At 47.7% G+C, this 15,204-nt stretch overlaps 1 protein-coding gene across 1 annotated transcript in view; it reads right to left on the reverse strand.

The window, feature by feature from the left end:
• Nucleotides 1-9,163, reverse strand: part of LOC146177949 (uncharacterized) — a 54,276-nt gene extending 45,113 nt beyond the window's left edge. Inside the window, exon 1 of the mRNA XM_084581784.1 lies at nucleotides 8,839-9,163. Within this exon, the coding sequence (XP_084437910.1) occupies nucleotides 8,839-9,042 (204 nt within the window). The 5' untranslated portion in view covers nucleotides 9,043-9,163. The remainder of the gene's footprint in view (nucleotides 1-8,838) is intronic.
• Between the last annotated feature and the right edge of the window lie 6,041 nt (nucleotides 9,164-15,204).

The following is a 15,204-nucleotide window of genomic DNA, read 5'->3' on the forward strand; positions in this document are numbered from 1 at the left end:
CTTGTAAAAAGGGCCATTATTCATTCTGTTTTTAATAATGTTTTAAAGAAGTGTTGCGAGCATAGTATGGGACAAAGCTTTGCGAAACAAGTTGATCGCCTTACAATGGCTGGCTATCCGTCCGATGTGCTAGTGTCGGTGGCAGAAAAGCAGCTGAGAAGCCTGAGACCTCGCCTCACTAGGGAACCAGTTAGGCAAAGGGAAAGAAGGAAGGTTGTTGTTTTGCCTTACCTCCATCAGGTGTCGCACAACCTCCGAAAAATTGGAAGCTGCGCAGAAGATAATAGTGACTATCAATGTGAACCTGTGTACAGGCAATGCAGTGTCATAGGGAAACACCGAGACGCATTAACTAGAGAAATTATAGAAGCTAGTATGATTATAAGATTGCAGGACGATTGCATAAGCGCACCATCAGTGGCATTGTCCCAGAAAGAGGTTAAATATCTAGAATGTGAAATCTGATACGTGTCGGCCAATCTTCATTCTTGTACCCTTGCACATTCATGTTGCTATTCCAGCATGGTTTCCTGTTTTTTCCGTTTCTGTTCGCCAGGCGGTATAAAAAACCCACTGGTCTCGAATAAAATTTAGTTGACAGTCAGCGCTGTTGTGTCCTCTTCTTGTCCCGTCCGTCTTTGCGCTGTAATAATGAATGTACGTAACCAACTCGCCCAAAATGTTGTATTATGTATCTGAAGTCGTCCCTAATCCTCCTCCTCAATCAGCTCCAGTCGCACCCTCAATGCCGTTCCTCACGCCCATAATTTCATCGCCCGGCGTTGCGCCACTGAGCTACGCTCCAGCATATGCGCCGGCTCCTCCTCAGGTATTGCGTCGCACGTATGCCGAAGTTACTTCAAGTCCACATCCTGAGCCAGCGTATGCCTATGCTTCGCCCCCTATCCGTTCGGCACCAACAGCTTTTGCTCCTTCCTTGCATCAGACACCATCTCCATGGCGCACTTCAGACAACAGGTCTATTTGCTACCACTGCGGCATCCCTGGACACACTACCCGCTACTGCCGGCGCCGAATAAATATGGCCTTTGCTGCACGGCCTGCGCCACCTTATTTGATCCCCCAGTTCCGCGTTCCATCGGGTCCTCCAACAGCATCCCCCGATCCTCCGGACTTCCTGCCTCGTCGTTCGCCATCACCACGTCGCCGCTCCATTTCGCCAATGCGCCGACGACCCGCTACTCAGCCGGAAAACTAACCGCCGCAGTTCGCGAGGCACGAACTGCGTATGCGACAGGATTTCAAAGTCCTCGTCTTAATCCCGCGAATGTTACTGCTGTCATCGTTGAAGGTGTTTATACTCTTGCGCTCGTCGACACCAGTGCCGCTGTATCAGTTATCAGCCAAAAACTCTGCCGCTCCCTCCGAAAAGTGACTACGCCCCTCGAGGGACTATCACTTCGTACCGCATCCGCTCACAGTATACAGCCGACAGCTGTCTGCACTGCTCGCGTCGTCATTGCTGCAGCTTTGTACATCATCGAATTCGTCGTTCTCCCCACATGTTCTCATGACGTCATTCTCGGCTGGGATTTCCTGTCCCAGCATCATGCTATCATTGACTGCGCCCATCCTCGAGTAGAGCTCATTGAACCAAGTGATGCACCATCTGATGTCCTGCTCCACGAGTCGTGTCCTCGTTTTGCGGCCAAACTCCTCGTAGCTCATGACACAACCAGCCCACCCGTTAGCACTGTTCTGGTTCCCCTCACTGCCCCTTTTACCACCGCCAAGACAGTCCTCTTTGTGCCCTCTAACGTTGTCGGCCGCCGCCGCCACTTACCGCTGCCGTTTGCCGTCCTTGACATGAACAACGGCGCTTGAACACTTCTGGTAGCCAATCCCCTTGCGTCTCCCGTTATGTTGATCGAAGGGGAGTGCCTCGGCCGCAACGAGCCCGTGGACCTTCTGTTCGCCTTTGATGGTATGTCAGTCCTTGTGTGCCAAGTTGGCTTCAGATCCGCTGCGGCTTCAGATCCGCTACAGCGGGACCTTTTTGACCATTGTGTGGACAGCGCTCTAGAGCCGCGCCACCGCGAGCAACTTGACCTTCTACACCAATTCCGCTCCTCCTTCGACATCCCGCAATCTTCCTTGTGCCGCACGACGACTGTTTCTCACCTCATTGACACTGGCGCTCACCCACCTCTCCATCAGCGGCCGTATCGGGTGTCCCCGATTGAGCGCCGTGTCATTGCCCAACAAGTCGATGACATGCTGAAACGCGGAATAATTAGGGAATCCTGTAGTCCATGGTCGTCTCCTGTGGTCCTAGTTAAGAAGAAGGATGGCTCCATACGATTTTGTGTTGATTATCGCCGCCTCAACAAAATTACTCGTCGAGATGTGTATCCCCTCCCACGAATCGACGATGCCCTAGACTGCTTCCAAGGCGCAAAATTCTTTTCCTCACTCGATTTGCGCTCTGGATATTGGCAGGTGCCCATGGCAGAGGAGCATCGCGCTAAGACCGCCTTTATTACTCCAGACGGACTATACGAATTTAATGTTATGCCGTTCGGACTCTGTAACGCCCCAGCCACACTTGAAAGAATGATGGACACTGTAGTGCGTGGAATGAAATGGAACATCTGTTTATGCTACCTCGATGATATCGTCGTCTCTTCAACCGACTTCCCGACCCACCTGATTCGACTTCGCCAGGTCTTCACATGCCTAACCCGCGCCGGTCTTCAACTGAACCTCAAAAAGTGCCGCTTCGGTGCCCGCCAGCTCACAATACTCGGATTGTTGTGTGCAAAGATGGAGTTCTGCCTGATCCTGAGAAGCTCCGCGCCGTTGCTGACTTTCCGAAACCGACCACTTTGAAACAACTGCGAAGCTTCGTGGGCCTCTGCTCGTACTTTCGTCGTTTTGTTCGCAATTTCGCAACCATCATAGCCCCCCTTACACAGCTCTTGAAAGGCACCCCTAACCTCTCCTCTTGGTCGCCAGCCTGCGATGATGCATTCGCGACACTGCGAAATGTTCTGACGTTGTGTGTGTCTTCTTTCTCTGTCCTTGTCTTGATGTGCTACATTTTGTTCCCTTCGTTCTGACGTCACCGCCAATCCTTTGCCATTACGACCCTACTGCACCTACAGAACTTCACACCGATGTCAGTGGTGTCGGCCTCGGCGCCGTCCTCGCCAACCGCAAGCCTGGCTTCTCCGAATACGTTGTCGCCTACGCAAGCCGTGCTCTTACCAAAGCCGAGTCCAACTACTCCTTTACCGAAAAGTAGGGCTTAGCAATCGTGTGGGCTATAACGAGGTTCCGCCCTTACTTATATGGCCACTCCTTAAAGGTAGTTACAGATCATCACGCTCTCTGCTGGCTCGCGTCTCTCAAGGATCCGTCTGGCCGTCTCGGGCGCTGGGCCCTCAGGCTTCAGGAATACGACATCCGTGTAGTGTACCGCTCTGGCCGCAGGCACTCTGACGCCGATGCTCTTTCTCGGTCACCGGTGCGTTCGCCTAACTCATCATCCCCTTCTCAAGCCTCCTTCTCAGCGCTCACCATTGAGGATATGCCTTTCGAGCAACGACAAGATCCTTGGGTTTCTAACCTGCTAGATGTCCTTGGCACTACTTCCGCGGCTATGCATCCTCGGGCACTCCGCCGACAGGCCTCCCATTTTACCATTCGGGACGGCCTCCTCTACCGAAAGAACTACAACTCAGACGGTAGAAAATGGCTTCTTGTCCTTCCGCGCCACCTCCGCTCCGAGGTTTGTGCCCGCCATCACACTGACTCGCAAAGCGCTCATGCCGGCGTCCTGAAAACCTATGATCGAATTCGTCAGAGGTATTACTGGCGGGGAATGTACAATTTCGTATGTCGTTGCATTCGCTCTTGTACCGCCTGTCAACAACGCAAGATTTCTCGCCACCCCGCTGATCCTCTCCAGACTTTACCGTGTCCAGCGCGCTCGTTTGATCGCGTGGGAATCGACCTCTATGGCCCGCTACCATGCAGTGCCGCCGGTAATCGATGGGTCATCGCCGCCGTCGACCACCGTGACCCGTTATGCGGAGACTGCTGCACTTCCCGCGGCGACAGCCCGAGAGGTAGTCCATTTTCTTCTGCACCACTTCATTCTTCCACACGGCGCACCGCGCGAGCTACTCAGTGATAGAGGTCGTGCCTTTCTTTCCGAAGTAGTCCAAGAGCTCCTGTCGTCTTGCAAATCGATACATCGGGCTACAACCGCGTACCACCCGCAAACCAACGGCCTCACGGAGCGTTTCAACCGTACACTTGGGGACATGGTCACAATGTATGTTACATCTGAATCTGGGAGCTCCAAGTGGGACCAGGTACTGCTATTCGTAACATTCGCGTACAACACTGCCACCCAAGCAACAACTGGTTTTTCGCCCTTCTTTCTCTTATACGGCCGTGAACCATCTTGTACTCCGGACACAATTTTGCCATACCATCCAGATGCCTCTCTGAGTACAGTGCTTTGTCCGATATTGTACAGAAGGCTGAGGAATGCCGTCAGCTAGCTCGCACGTTTACCTCCAACACTCAAGGCTATCGCAAAGATCAGCATAATAGCGATACCCCTGCCCCGACGTTCCTGGCCGACAGCTTCGTTTGGCTATGCGTTCCTGCCACCAGCAAACTAGAAACGAAATACCACGGACCTTATCGCGTCTTGGAACGCACATCCCCTGTTAACTACGTCATCGAGCCAGTCAACCCTTCTTCCGACCACCGCCGCCGCGGCCGTGAGGTTGTCCATGTTAGCCGCCTCAAGCCGTATTACAACCCTCTGGTTGTCTCTTCTCCGTGAGTCGCCAGGATGGCGACTTCTTCACGCGGGGAAAATATAAAGAAGACGAAGAAGAAACAACGCTGCGGCATCGCCATCACCATCGCTGGTCTCCGGCGCCCATCTCCCTCGCGCTGGAGCTGTGCCCTGCGGCTGGTATTCGATCCTGCTGTGCCCGAATTACTGCCAGCGCTAAACGTTCCAATCGACTATTAAATCCACATTTCAATATATATATATATATATATATATATATATATATATATATATATATATATATATATATATATATATATATATCTTCCTGTACTTTATACACGACTCGCAATGCCTGCATGGCTGCCGATGTTTCTACTGAGTCAAATACTTTTTCGTAATCAATTAATGCTATCTGTAAGGGCTGGTCATATTGCAAGCATTTTGCTATTAATGGGTGATGGTATGGATATCGTTGATAGTAGCGTACCCTGCCCTAAAACTTGTTTGATCCTTTGCTTAACTATAGTCTAGGGTTGTCCTGATTCTGTAAGCGAATGCCTTAGTAAATACTTGTACGTAATGAATAGTAAGCTGTTTGTTCTATAACTTTTAAGCCCTTAGCACCCCCTTTCTTATGAATTAAAATAATATTAACGTTCTGTCATGAATGCGGTACCATCGAATGATACCAGGCAATGCGTATACAGGGTGGCCCGCTTCATAGCCCGATAACTCCACCGTCCTTCAACAAATATCTCGTTATCTGATCCTCCCCAGCTGATTTCCCCCTTTCCATATTTTCTAAAGCTTTTGAACTTCGCCCTTCGTCACTGACGGAACGTCTGAGTGGTCTTCACTACTGCCAATCTCATTAATGTCCTGACTACTAATGTATCATCAGCATCATCATCATCAGCCTGACTATACCCACTGCAGGGCGAAGGCCTCTCCCATATTTCTCCACTTAATCCGGTTCTGTGCTAGCTGCATCCACTTGACCCCTGCGAACTTCTTAATCTCATCCGCCCACCTAACTTTCTGCCGCCCCCTGCTACGCTTTCCTTCCCTTGGAATCCAGTTGGTTACCCTAAGCGACCATCGGTTATCCTCTCTTCGCACTACATGTCCTGCCCATGTCCATTTCTTCTTCTTAATGTCCACTAGAATGTCGGTAACTTGAGTTATTTCTCTGACCCACTCTGCACGCTTCCTATCTCTTAATGTTACCCTTCCATTTTTCGTTCCATAGCCCTCTGGGTTGTCCTCAACTTAAGTAGAACTCTCTTGGTTAGCCTCCACGTTTCAGCGCCATAGGTGAGTACAGGTAAGATGCAATTGTTATATACTTTCCTCTTTAGCGATACCGGTAAGCTGCTAGACATAATATGCGAGTGCTTGCCAAATGCGCTCCATCCCAATCTTATTCTTCTTGTTATTTCTTTTCATGGTCCGGATCTGCGGTTATTACCTGTCCTAAGTAGACATATTCGCCTACTATTCCAGTACTTCGCTACCTAATGTAAACTGCTGTTCCTTCCCGAGGCTGTTGAACATTACATTAGTCTTCTGCATATTGATTTTCAAGCCTACCTTTCTACTTTTCCTGTCTAGGTCATCAATCATTATTTGTAGTTCATCTCCCACGTTGCTTAGCAAGGCAATGTCATCAGCAAATCGCAGATTACTGAGGTATTCTCCATCTACCCTTATCCCTAACTGCTCCCATTTCAAGTCTCTGAATACTTCCTCTAAGCAAGCTGTGAATAGTACTGGGGAGATTGTGTCTCCTTGCCTAACACCTTTCGTTATGGGAATTTTGTTGCTTTCTTTATGCAGAACTATGGTTGCTGTGCAGCCACTATATATATCTTCCAGCACTTTCACGTACGGCTCGTCTACCCCCTGATTTCGCAATGCCTGCATCACCGCCGAGGTTTCAACTGAGTCAAATGCTTTTTCGTAATCAATGAATCCTATGTATAAGGGCTGGCTATATTCCGAGCATTTTTCTACCACCTGATTGATGGTATGGATATGATCGATAGTGGAGTACCGTTTCCGAAACCCTGCTTGATCCTTTGCTTGATTGAAGTCTAAGGTTGTCCTGATTCTATTAGCGATTACCTTAGTAAATACCTTATACGTAACAGACAGTAAGCTGATTGGTCTGTAATTTTTAAGGTCCTTAGAGTCCCCTTTCTTATGAATGAGGATAATGTTTGCATTCTTCCATGGTTCCGGTACCGTCGATGACACCAGGCACTGCGTATACAAGGTGGCCAGTTTTTCTAACACGATATCCCCCCCGTCCTTCAGCAAACCCGTACTTATCCGATCCTCTCCAGCTGATTTCCCCCTTTTCATAGTTTCTAATGCTTTCTTGACCTCGTCCTTCGTCACTGGTGGAACGTCTGAATGTTTGTCCCTATCGCCAATATCATTACGGTCCTGACTACTTTGGCTACTGTAGAGATTTGTGTAGAACTCCTCAGCTACTTTGACTATCTTATCCATATTCGTGATGACGTTGCCCGCCTTGTCCCTTATCGCATACATCTGGTTTTTGCGTATGCCCAATTTCTTCTTTACCGCTTTAAGGCTTCCCCCGTTCTTTACAGTATGCTCAATTTTCTCCATGTTATACTTCCTTATATCGGCCACCTTGCGCTTATTGATTAGCTTTGATATTTCGGCCAATTCGATCCGGTCTGTTGGATTGGAAGCTTTCATTCTCTGGTGTTTCTTAATCAAATCTTTCGTCTCCTTAGACAGCTTACCGGTATCCTCTCTAACTGTATTACCGCCTAGTTCTACCGCGCACTCAGTAATGATATCTCTGAAATTATTGTTCCTTGCTTCTAGGGTAATGTCGCCATCCTCGGTTAGAGCTGAGTACCTATTCTGTAGCGAGATCCTGAACTCTTGTGCCCTTCCCCTCACCGCTAATTCGCTAATGCATTTCTTTCTTACTAATCTGTTGCGTTCCTTCTTTAGATTTAGACTAATTCGGGACCGCACCATCCTGTGGTCACTGCATCGCACTTTCCTGATTACCTCTACATCTTGCATAATGGCGGGGGTTGAACACATTATGAAGCCGATTTCATTTTTAGTCTCCCCGTTCGGACTTTGCCATGTCCATTTCCGGTTCTTCCGTTTGCTGAAGAAGGTATTCATGATTCTTAAGTTATTGCGCTCTGCAAACTCAACTAGTAACTCCCCCTTGCTATTCCTAGAACCAATGCCATAGTCACTTACTGCCTTGTCTCCTGCCTGCTTTTTCTCTACCTTGGCATTGAAGTCGCCCATTAGTAGAGTATACCGCGTCTTTATCTTCCCCATTGCCGATTCTACATCTTTGTACAAACTTTCAACTGCCTGGTCATCATGACTACATGTAGGTGCTTACGAATGCACAACCTTTATTTTATACCACATATTAAGCTTAATTAGGATACCTGCCACCCTTTCGATAATGTCATAAAATTCATCTATACTACCAGCTATACCCTTACCGACAAGGAACCCCACTCCTTCATAATTTTAAAACAGCGCGAACAACGATAGACAAGAACAAGCCACGGGACGAGCACTGTCCTAGCTCTTGTCTGCCTGGCAAACCTCGAAAACACTGCACATTCCCCCCCTTCAGTATGGTATATGCCTCATTTGGCCTCGTAGCATCACTAAGGCCTATGGTATGCCCTCTAGTTCCTCAAAGAGCACTGCTAAACTAGCCTCATTAGCTAGGGTTCTAGCATTAAACGTTGCCATGGCCAGTTTACAATCAGGCCGATGCCCTGAGCGAGCATCGCTTGGCAGCGCGATCCATATTAGCTGAGGGGAATCTCGCTGATGACTGCAAGCGATACTTTATAAAAAGATACCATGACGACCTGCGATCTTTCAGAATACACGCCTAATAGCAACAACGAAAACGAGAGATTTTCGAAGCTCTGCGTATAGACAAAGAAGGACCCGCACTCCATCTATGTATATATATCTAAAAAAAAAAGTTATCGTACAACACTCGGGCTCAGTCACTCACTGCACCATACCTTCTCGTCTCGCGTGTCGATAGAAGCGAGCTCCAGTCCGTGGCAGTCGTCCATCTCTCGGCTCTCCACTTTGGAGCGCTGCAGCTCGATCAGCGCGAACTTGAGCAGCGCGTCGGGCTCCTCTGGGTCGACGGCGCGCAACCGCGGCGCGGAAGGGGCGGCGCCCACCGCCAGCGACAGCAGGAGCACGAGCGGGGCGGCCATCGTGCGCTCCGCTGGGACGGAGGATGGAGCGATCGACCGGTGGCGCCAAGGTGGAGAGCACTTTCCCTCTCTCACAAGACGGTGATGGCGCCCTCTAGTGAAAGGATTTTAACTTTTCTTTCCTCTTTTCCTTCCTCGTTTTTCTTCTCACTAAAGAAACAATAAGTAATATAATTGTTTTGTTGTTAGCTTGTATTTTATTCTCTGCAGTTCGTCGCGCTGTGCTGTCACCGACGCCTCGAGACGGCAGCGGAGAAGGAGCAGACAGAACGAAGCCGTTTTCGCTCGACACCTTCCGTAAATGATACAGAAGATTCTGCATAGATTCTGCTCCGATGATGTAAGGTGATCTCCACTTGACATATGCTGCCTCCAATCTGGAAACCATGGTGTAAGAATATTTGGGGGGAGGCATCACGGGCGAAGAAGCAAGCGTTTAGAGAAAGCCACGCTCATCGCGCGGGGGGATCTGCGCCGAAAGAAAAAAAAACACATATCAGCCGCAAGCTGACATCGCACGGTGCGTTTCTCCCCCGCAAGCCGTACCGCGTGGCCTTAACTGTTTCTAGCGTCGTCGCGAGAAGCACGTCTTTTTTCTTAAGCAATGCACATTGCATCAGTGCAGAAGCGAAGTCCAGAATAAATTATTGGGTTGTCAATACTATTGAAGCAATTTATATACTGAAAAAGTAACGAAGAAAAGGTATAAGTTCTACCTGATTTTGAAATGACTCAATCATTGAGTAATTGTTGTTCAATCGAATGGGCTCAGGAAGCAGTTCTCTCACTTAAGCTTGCGTAAATCGGGCGCAGTGAATGCGAATTTCGCGTTCGATTGGGCGAACACAAAAAGGAATTGTATTCTTAACCGACCAAGGCAATGCGACTGCGCCCCCCCGCCTCCCTGCATATATAAAATACGAATTACTAACGTGCAAACGACTGCGTGAACGAATGGGATGAGCAAGCTAACAAAAGTACGGACGAGTTGTACGAAAACCGGTACAAGTGCTGCCGTAATTTAAGCCTTTTTTGCTTCAAGCGCCATCAATATTTGCATGAATCCCGACAGCACGAACGACTTGATGATTCCCAAAATGCGTAACCAAGTGCAGCCCCCTTTACACATCTTCCTGCAGGTTCGTAGACATGCAGTTAATGTTGCACGCTGCCGAATTGTGGGGTGCCGCCGCCAGCGCTTCCGTCAACATAACAAGCTGACGGCGCGAAAGTGCCAACAAATGTTAACGCTCTCAACGATGATGGCGCAGCAGAATCACCATTTCTTATCGTCGTAACCACGAACAGTGCGTCATTGCAAATCATTTGCTTATAGAACCTGTAATTAATAAAATTCCTTACACCATCAATCATCCCATTCAGTTTATGTTGAGTTAATGTGTTTGTGTTCATTTACTGATTTATTATTCTGCTTTGGTGCACCACATCACATTTCTAGTGTAGATTAAGGAAAATTGATAACCATAATTTTTAACTCTACGTTTTATACTATAAATTGTGATCATGATGGAAAATAGCGCGAAAAGGTACACGAAAGAAGACACGGACAAGCGCTAACTCGCAACTGCAGGGTTTATTGCTGAAGCACGCAATAAATACAGGGCACTTGAAAAAAAAATAGAAAAAACAAAAGGAGACAGAAGAGAGAGAGAGAAGCAGCCTCCTAAATGGGAAGCTAGGTCATAACATAGGCAGTAACACGTCTCACTCATTGCTGGGGAGGGAAGAAAGAAAAGGGAAGATACACCTAAGTAGATAAGTAAAGTCAAGGTAAAGTAGAGGCTAAGAAATCAAATTCGCAATCTACCAAGTTGACCGACGGCTCGCTGACACACAAATTTTGACCTTTTTTTTATATGGTAAGCCTCCATAATTTTACGAACCAGCTTGTCACGGTGCCTAAAAAGAACGGTGGCCATAGAAAAAAGCGGTGTGCACTTTTGTTTCCCCTTATGGTCCTCTTTAATGCTACCCTCTATGGGCTATGGAACGAAAAATGGTAGGGGTAACATTAAGAGATAGAAAGCGTGCAGAGTGGGTCAGAGAAATAACTCAAGTTAACGACATTCTAGTGGAAATTAAGAAGAAGAAATGGACATGGGCAGGACATGTAGTGCGAAGAGAGGATAACCGATGGTCGCTGAGGGTAACAAACTGGATTCCAAGGGAAGGAAAGCGTAGCAGGGGGCGGCAGAAAGTTAGGTGGGCGGATGAGATTAAGAAGTTCGCAGGGGTCAAGTGGATGCAGCTAGCACAGAACCGGGTTAAGTGGAGAGATATGGGAGAGGCCTTCGCCCTGCAGTGGGTATAATCAGGCTGATGATGATGATGATGATAATGCTACAAGCGCGGCAATGCTGCGGGAGATTCCCAGACTGTCCTTTTAAGGAGTTGTGGTGTTCCCTTAGCCTAACGTTGAGACACCTATTGAGACGTTTGTCCTATGTAAACGCCTCCGCAAGACAAAGGCAGCTTATTCACCACGTCAACCCCCCGGTACAAACGGCGAGCGGTGCTTAACGGAGCAACCACGCCTATTTTTCTTGTCGCCGCCAGTTTCCTGCCGATTTCGAATACGTGAGCACAAACTGTTCAATTTTTTCGGTCTAGTGGTTTTTTTTTAGTGGTGTTTTTTTAATTGTTGTGAAATTCTTTTACCCTCTGTACTGTGTTCCTAAAGATAAAATAGCGAGAGAGAGAAAGGAAAAAAGAAGCAAAGAAAGAGAAATAATGGTATACAGGAAGTGAGAGAATCCAGTTAGAGAACCTCTGATTTAAGGAAGGATTAAAGTAACAAACAAACTAGGGTTCAAACGAGTGTGCGTGGAGATGGCGAACGGATGAGCGGACACACTGATGCGCCAATAAAAGAGGCAAAGTCAAAGAACAAACGAATAGAGCGATGGTTATTGCTTTGCTGTCAACGTGCCGCCGCTTATCGGTGCAGCAGGATAAAAATACACTCGAAACATTGCTCACCAGCTACGCCTTTATTTAGGCATGCGCGAAGAAGCCACTGATTCACAAAACTGCACTTAAGAATGGACCTACACAAAAACAATGTGACAAAAATATTTTGCTCTCGTCTCCGGCCACAGTTTGTGAGAAAATGGTCCTCAAAACCACGCATTCCCCATAGAAAAATATCATCTTGCACAATGTCACGGCCCGCTGCCATCTCGTCAAGCTTAGACGAACTATGAGACTTCATCTGACACAGGCGTGGCCCGCTATGTCCCCACCAATCTATCTCGCATCGTGACCCTGGCACATGGCAAATGCGTGTCTGCGTCGTCAGACACCAGTTTCTTGGATGCTTAATTTATGTCCTCAACAAAGTTTCTCAACAAGATGTGCAAGTGGCAAAATGGTTGATGTGGGTTATTTAAGTACTTAATTACAGCCAATTAAGTGTGTAATTGGAAGTCAAGAGGGCCGTCAGAAGTAAATGCCCGTGGTGTAACTTGGTTGCTGATGCCAGTCGTCTTCAACCCATTAAGAAAGATGTAGTCTGCCTCTACATAAGGCAGGGTGTGACTGCTGTCAGACATCTACTTTCGATCGCAGTGAACAATGGAGAAGCCTGCTGTATTACAGTTGTGAAGAGCGGCATTGTCATAGAAGGAGTTTAGGTGCCGCCGCAAACATCTGTCGAACACGTGAATAATGTGGATGCCACCTGTGTGCCAGCTTACGGCATGGTTTCAGAGTTGTGCGTGAATTTGGGGGAAATTCAACAGGGAGGAGGACTCGTTTAGGCATCATATGAAACAGAAATTGAACTTTAACTTGGCATCAAATCACAACGTCCCAACCACACAGTCGGGGACTGTTATTGATCTCATATCTGAAAGAGATTCTGTACGTTAAAAATTGTGCATACTGTTAGATGAAGATGTATGTACGTCCAAAGGTTAAGACTATCACTATCGGTGTGTGCGCAGGACCGACTTGTACGTGGACTGTTCCTGCCGTGCTTCTAGATCGAGTCCCAGTACCTCTAATAAACCCCCATCCGACATTTGATGGAGGTGTTGGGATGCGATCCCCAAATCCGCCTTCCTTTGGATGGATGAATGGACGGACGGACGGACGGACGGACGAACGGACGGACGGACGGATGGATGGATGGATGGATGGACGGACGGACGGATGGATGGATGGACTGACGGACTGACGGACGGACGGAGGCTAAACCCTTTGAACCGGGCGGCGGCGCCACAGACCGCCTAGCCGTGTTGTGGATGGATGGATGGAATATAGAAGCGTCCCCTTTAAAACGGGGTGGTAGCAGTTGCTATCATGCTCATTTTTGTCCCTATAGACCAACACCGTGTTTACAAACAAATGGGGCGCTCGCGGCGTCGCAGTCGACTAGGGGTGAAAAATAGGGTTAGCGCCCATAAGAATACATGGAACCGAAATATTTCTAAGCAGTTTTCTCATTTCACGGGGCACCTGTGATGTCGTTATTGGATACAAAGCAACTATGAACATCCTAGAACAGATCGTCAAAATATTAAATCTCATTACCGACGCGAAGTATTTTTAAAACACCGCGAAACAAGTTGGGGTGCGAGTTGGGAGGGCGACCCGTAGAAATACATGTAAACACAACTTACCGGAACATTTTTCTCATTTCGCAGAGCATCAGAAGTGGTGGCCGGACGTTAAACATTGACCAGCGCTTAGAAGAAGTGTGTGATAAAGTATGGTGCGTCATTACGGAGGCAGTCTACTTTTAAAACTTCCCGAATGACCTGTGTTATGAATCCAGACACCGCCAAAAGGCAAGCTGGTTGTAGCGAATCGCGCAGTTTTGCTTACAGTCTGATATGCTGCCGCATAGGGTAAATAAGCTTAATAATACTGTCGCTCCAGTGACACGTCCTAGGCAGAATTATATTTAAAAATCAGTTCTCAAACGCCATACGACATTATGGACCGAACGATATTCGCGCATTGCAGCAGACGACAGCGTAGCTGGCGATACCCACCGCGGCCGCCTCCAGCTCAGGAGCTTCTGCTAGCGACAACAGGTGGTGCATGGTCGTCTGCAACTGTCGTGTTGACAGTTGACAGCCGTGTAGTGCGGACGCGTGTTCCATCGCTCCTCCGATTGCACGTGGCTACCGGAAACGGACGGACTGGCGACAGCGGGAGCTTCCGAAGCGTCAAATAGATGAGTTCTTTCTTTTATTAACTTTATTTCTTTTTCAGCTAGTTAGGTTAGGTGCAGCCTAAAGAATAGATTTTAGTTCTTGGTCCTAGCGGCCTGGTTTTTCGTGCCGGCAGCTAGGTTTTCTTGGCGTTCAGTGTTTAGCTATCTTGTTTAGATAAATATTTTTCTTTCTAGGCTATTGGCATTCGCAGATTTGGTTTTTAACGCGTGTTTGCTAGTCGTTTCTTGTGTCTTCTTTTGGCGTCAAATAGATGAGTTCTTTCTTTTATTAACTTTATTTCTTTTTCAGCTAGTTAGGTTAGGTGCAGCCTAAAGAATAGATTTTAGCTCTTGGTCCTAGCGGCCTGGTTTTTCGTGCCGGCAGCTAGGTTTTCTTGGCGTTCAGTGTTTAGCTATCTTGTTTAGATAAATATTTTTCTTTCTAGGCTATTGGCATTCGCAGATTTGGTTTTTAACGCGTGTTTGCTAGTCGTTTCTTGTGTCTTATTTTGGCAATTTGTATATTCTAAGAATTCGTAACAGTTATAGTTCAGTCGATGAGCGCTTAAGATGTGCAATCAAAAGAAGGTAAAGTGTACTCAGTGTGAGGCGCAGGTTAATCTCAAAGAAACGCGTTTTGATTCTGTAGGGGAAGCGGAAGGCAGCGACTTTTTGTGTCGATGTTGCGTACTGAATGCACGTCTAGATAAATTTGATCAAGAAAGGGGCAGTTTAGTGTCTCGTGTGGAGGATTTAGAAAATGAAGTACGTTTGCTAAGGACGGAAAATCAGAAACTGCTTGGACAGCTTACTCAGATTGAAAAGAAAGGGGCCGACTTTGTCCTTGGAACCAACAAGGACGAACATTCCAATGCGGGCCACGTGGCTGGGGCCAGCACTGGCATGGAAGGCATCAGCAAAGTAGGTCAGGCGGATCCGAACCGTCAGAGTTATTTAGAAGCAGCTAAGACGCCAGAAAA

Source organism: Amblyomma maculatum, chromosome 10, assembly GCF_055883805.1.
Source record: "Amblyomma maculatum isolate TAMU_Amacu chromosome 10, ASM5588380v1, whole genome shotgun sequence".
NCBI lineage: Eukaryota > Metazoa > Arthropoda > Arachnida > Ixodida > Ixodidae > Amblyomma > Amblyomma maculatum.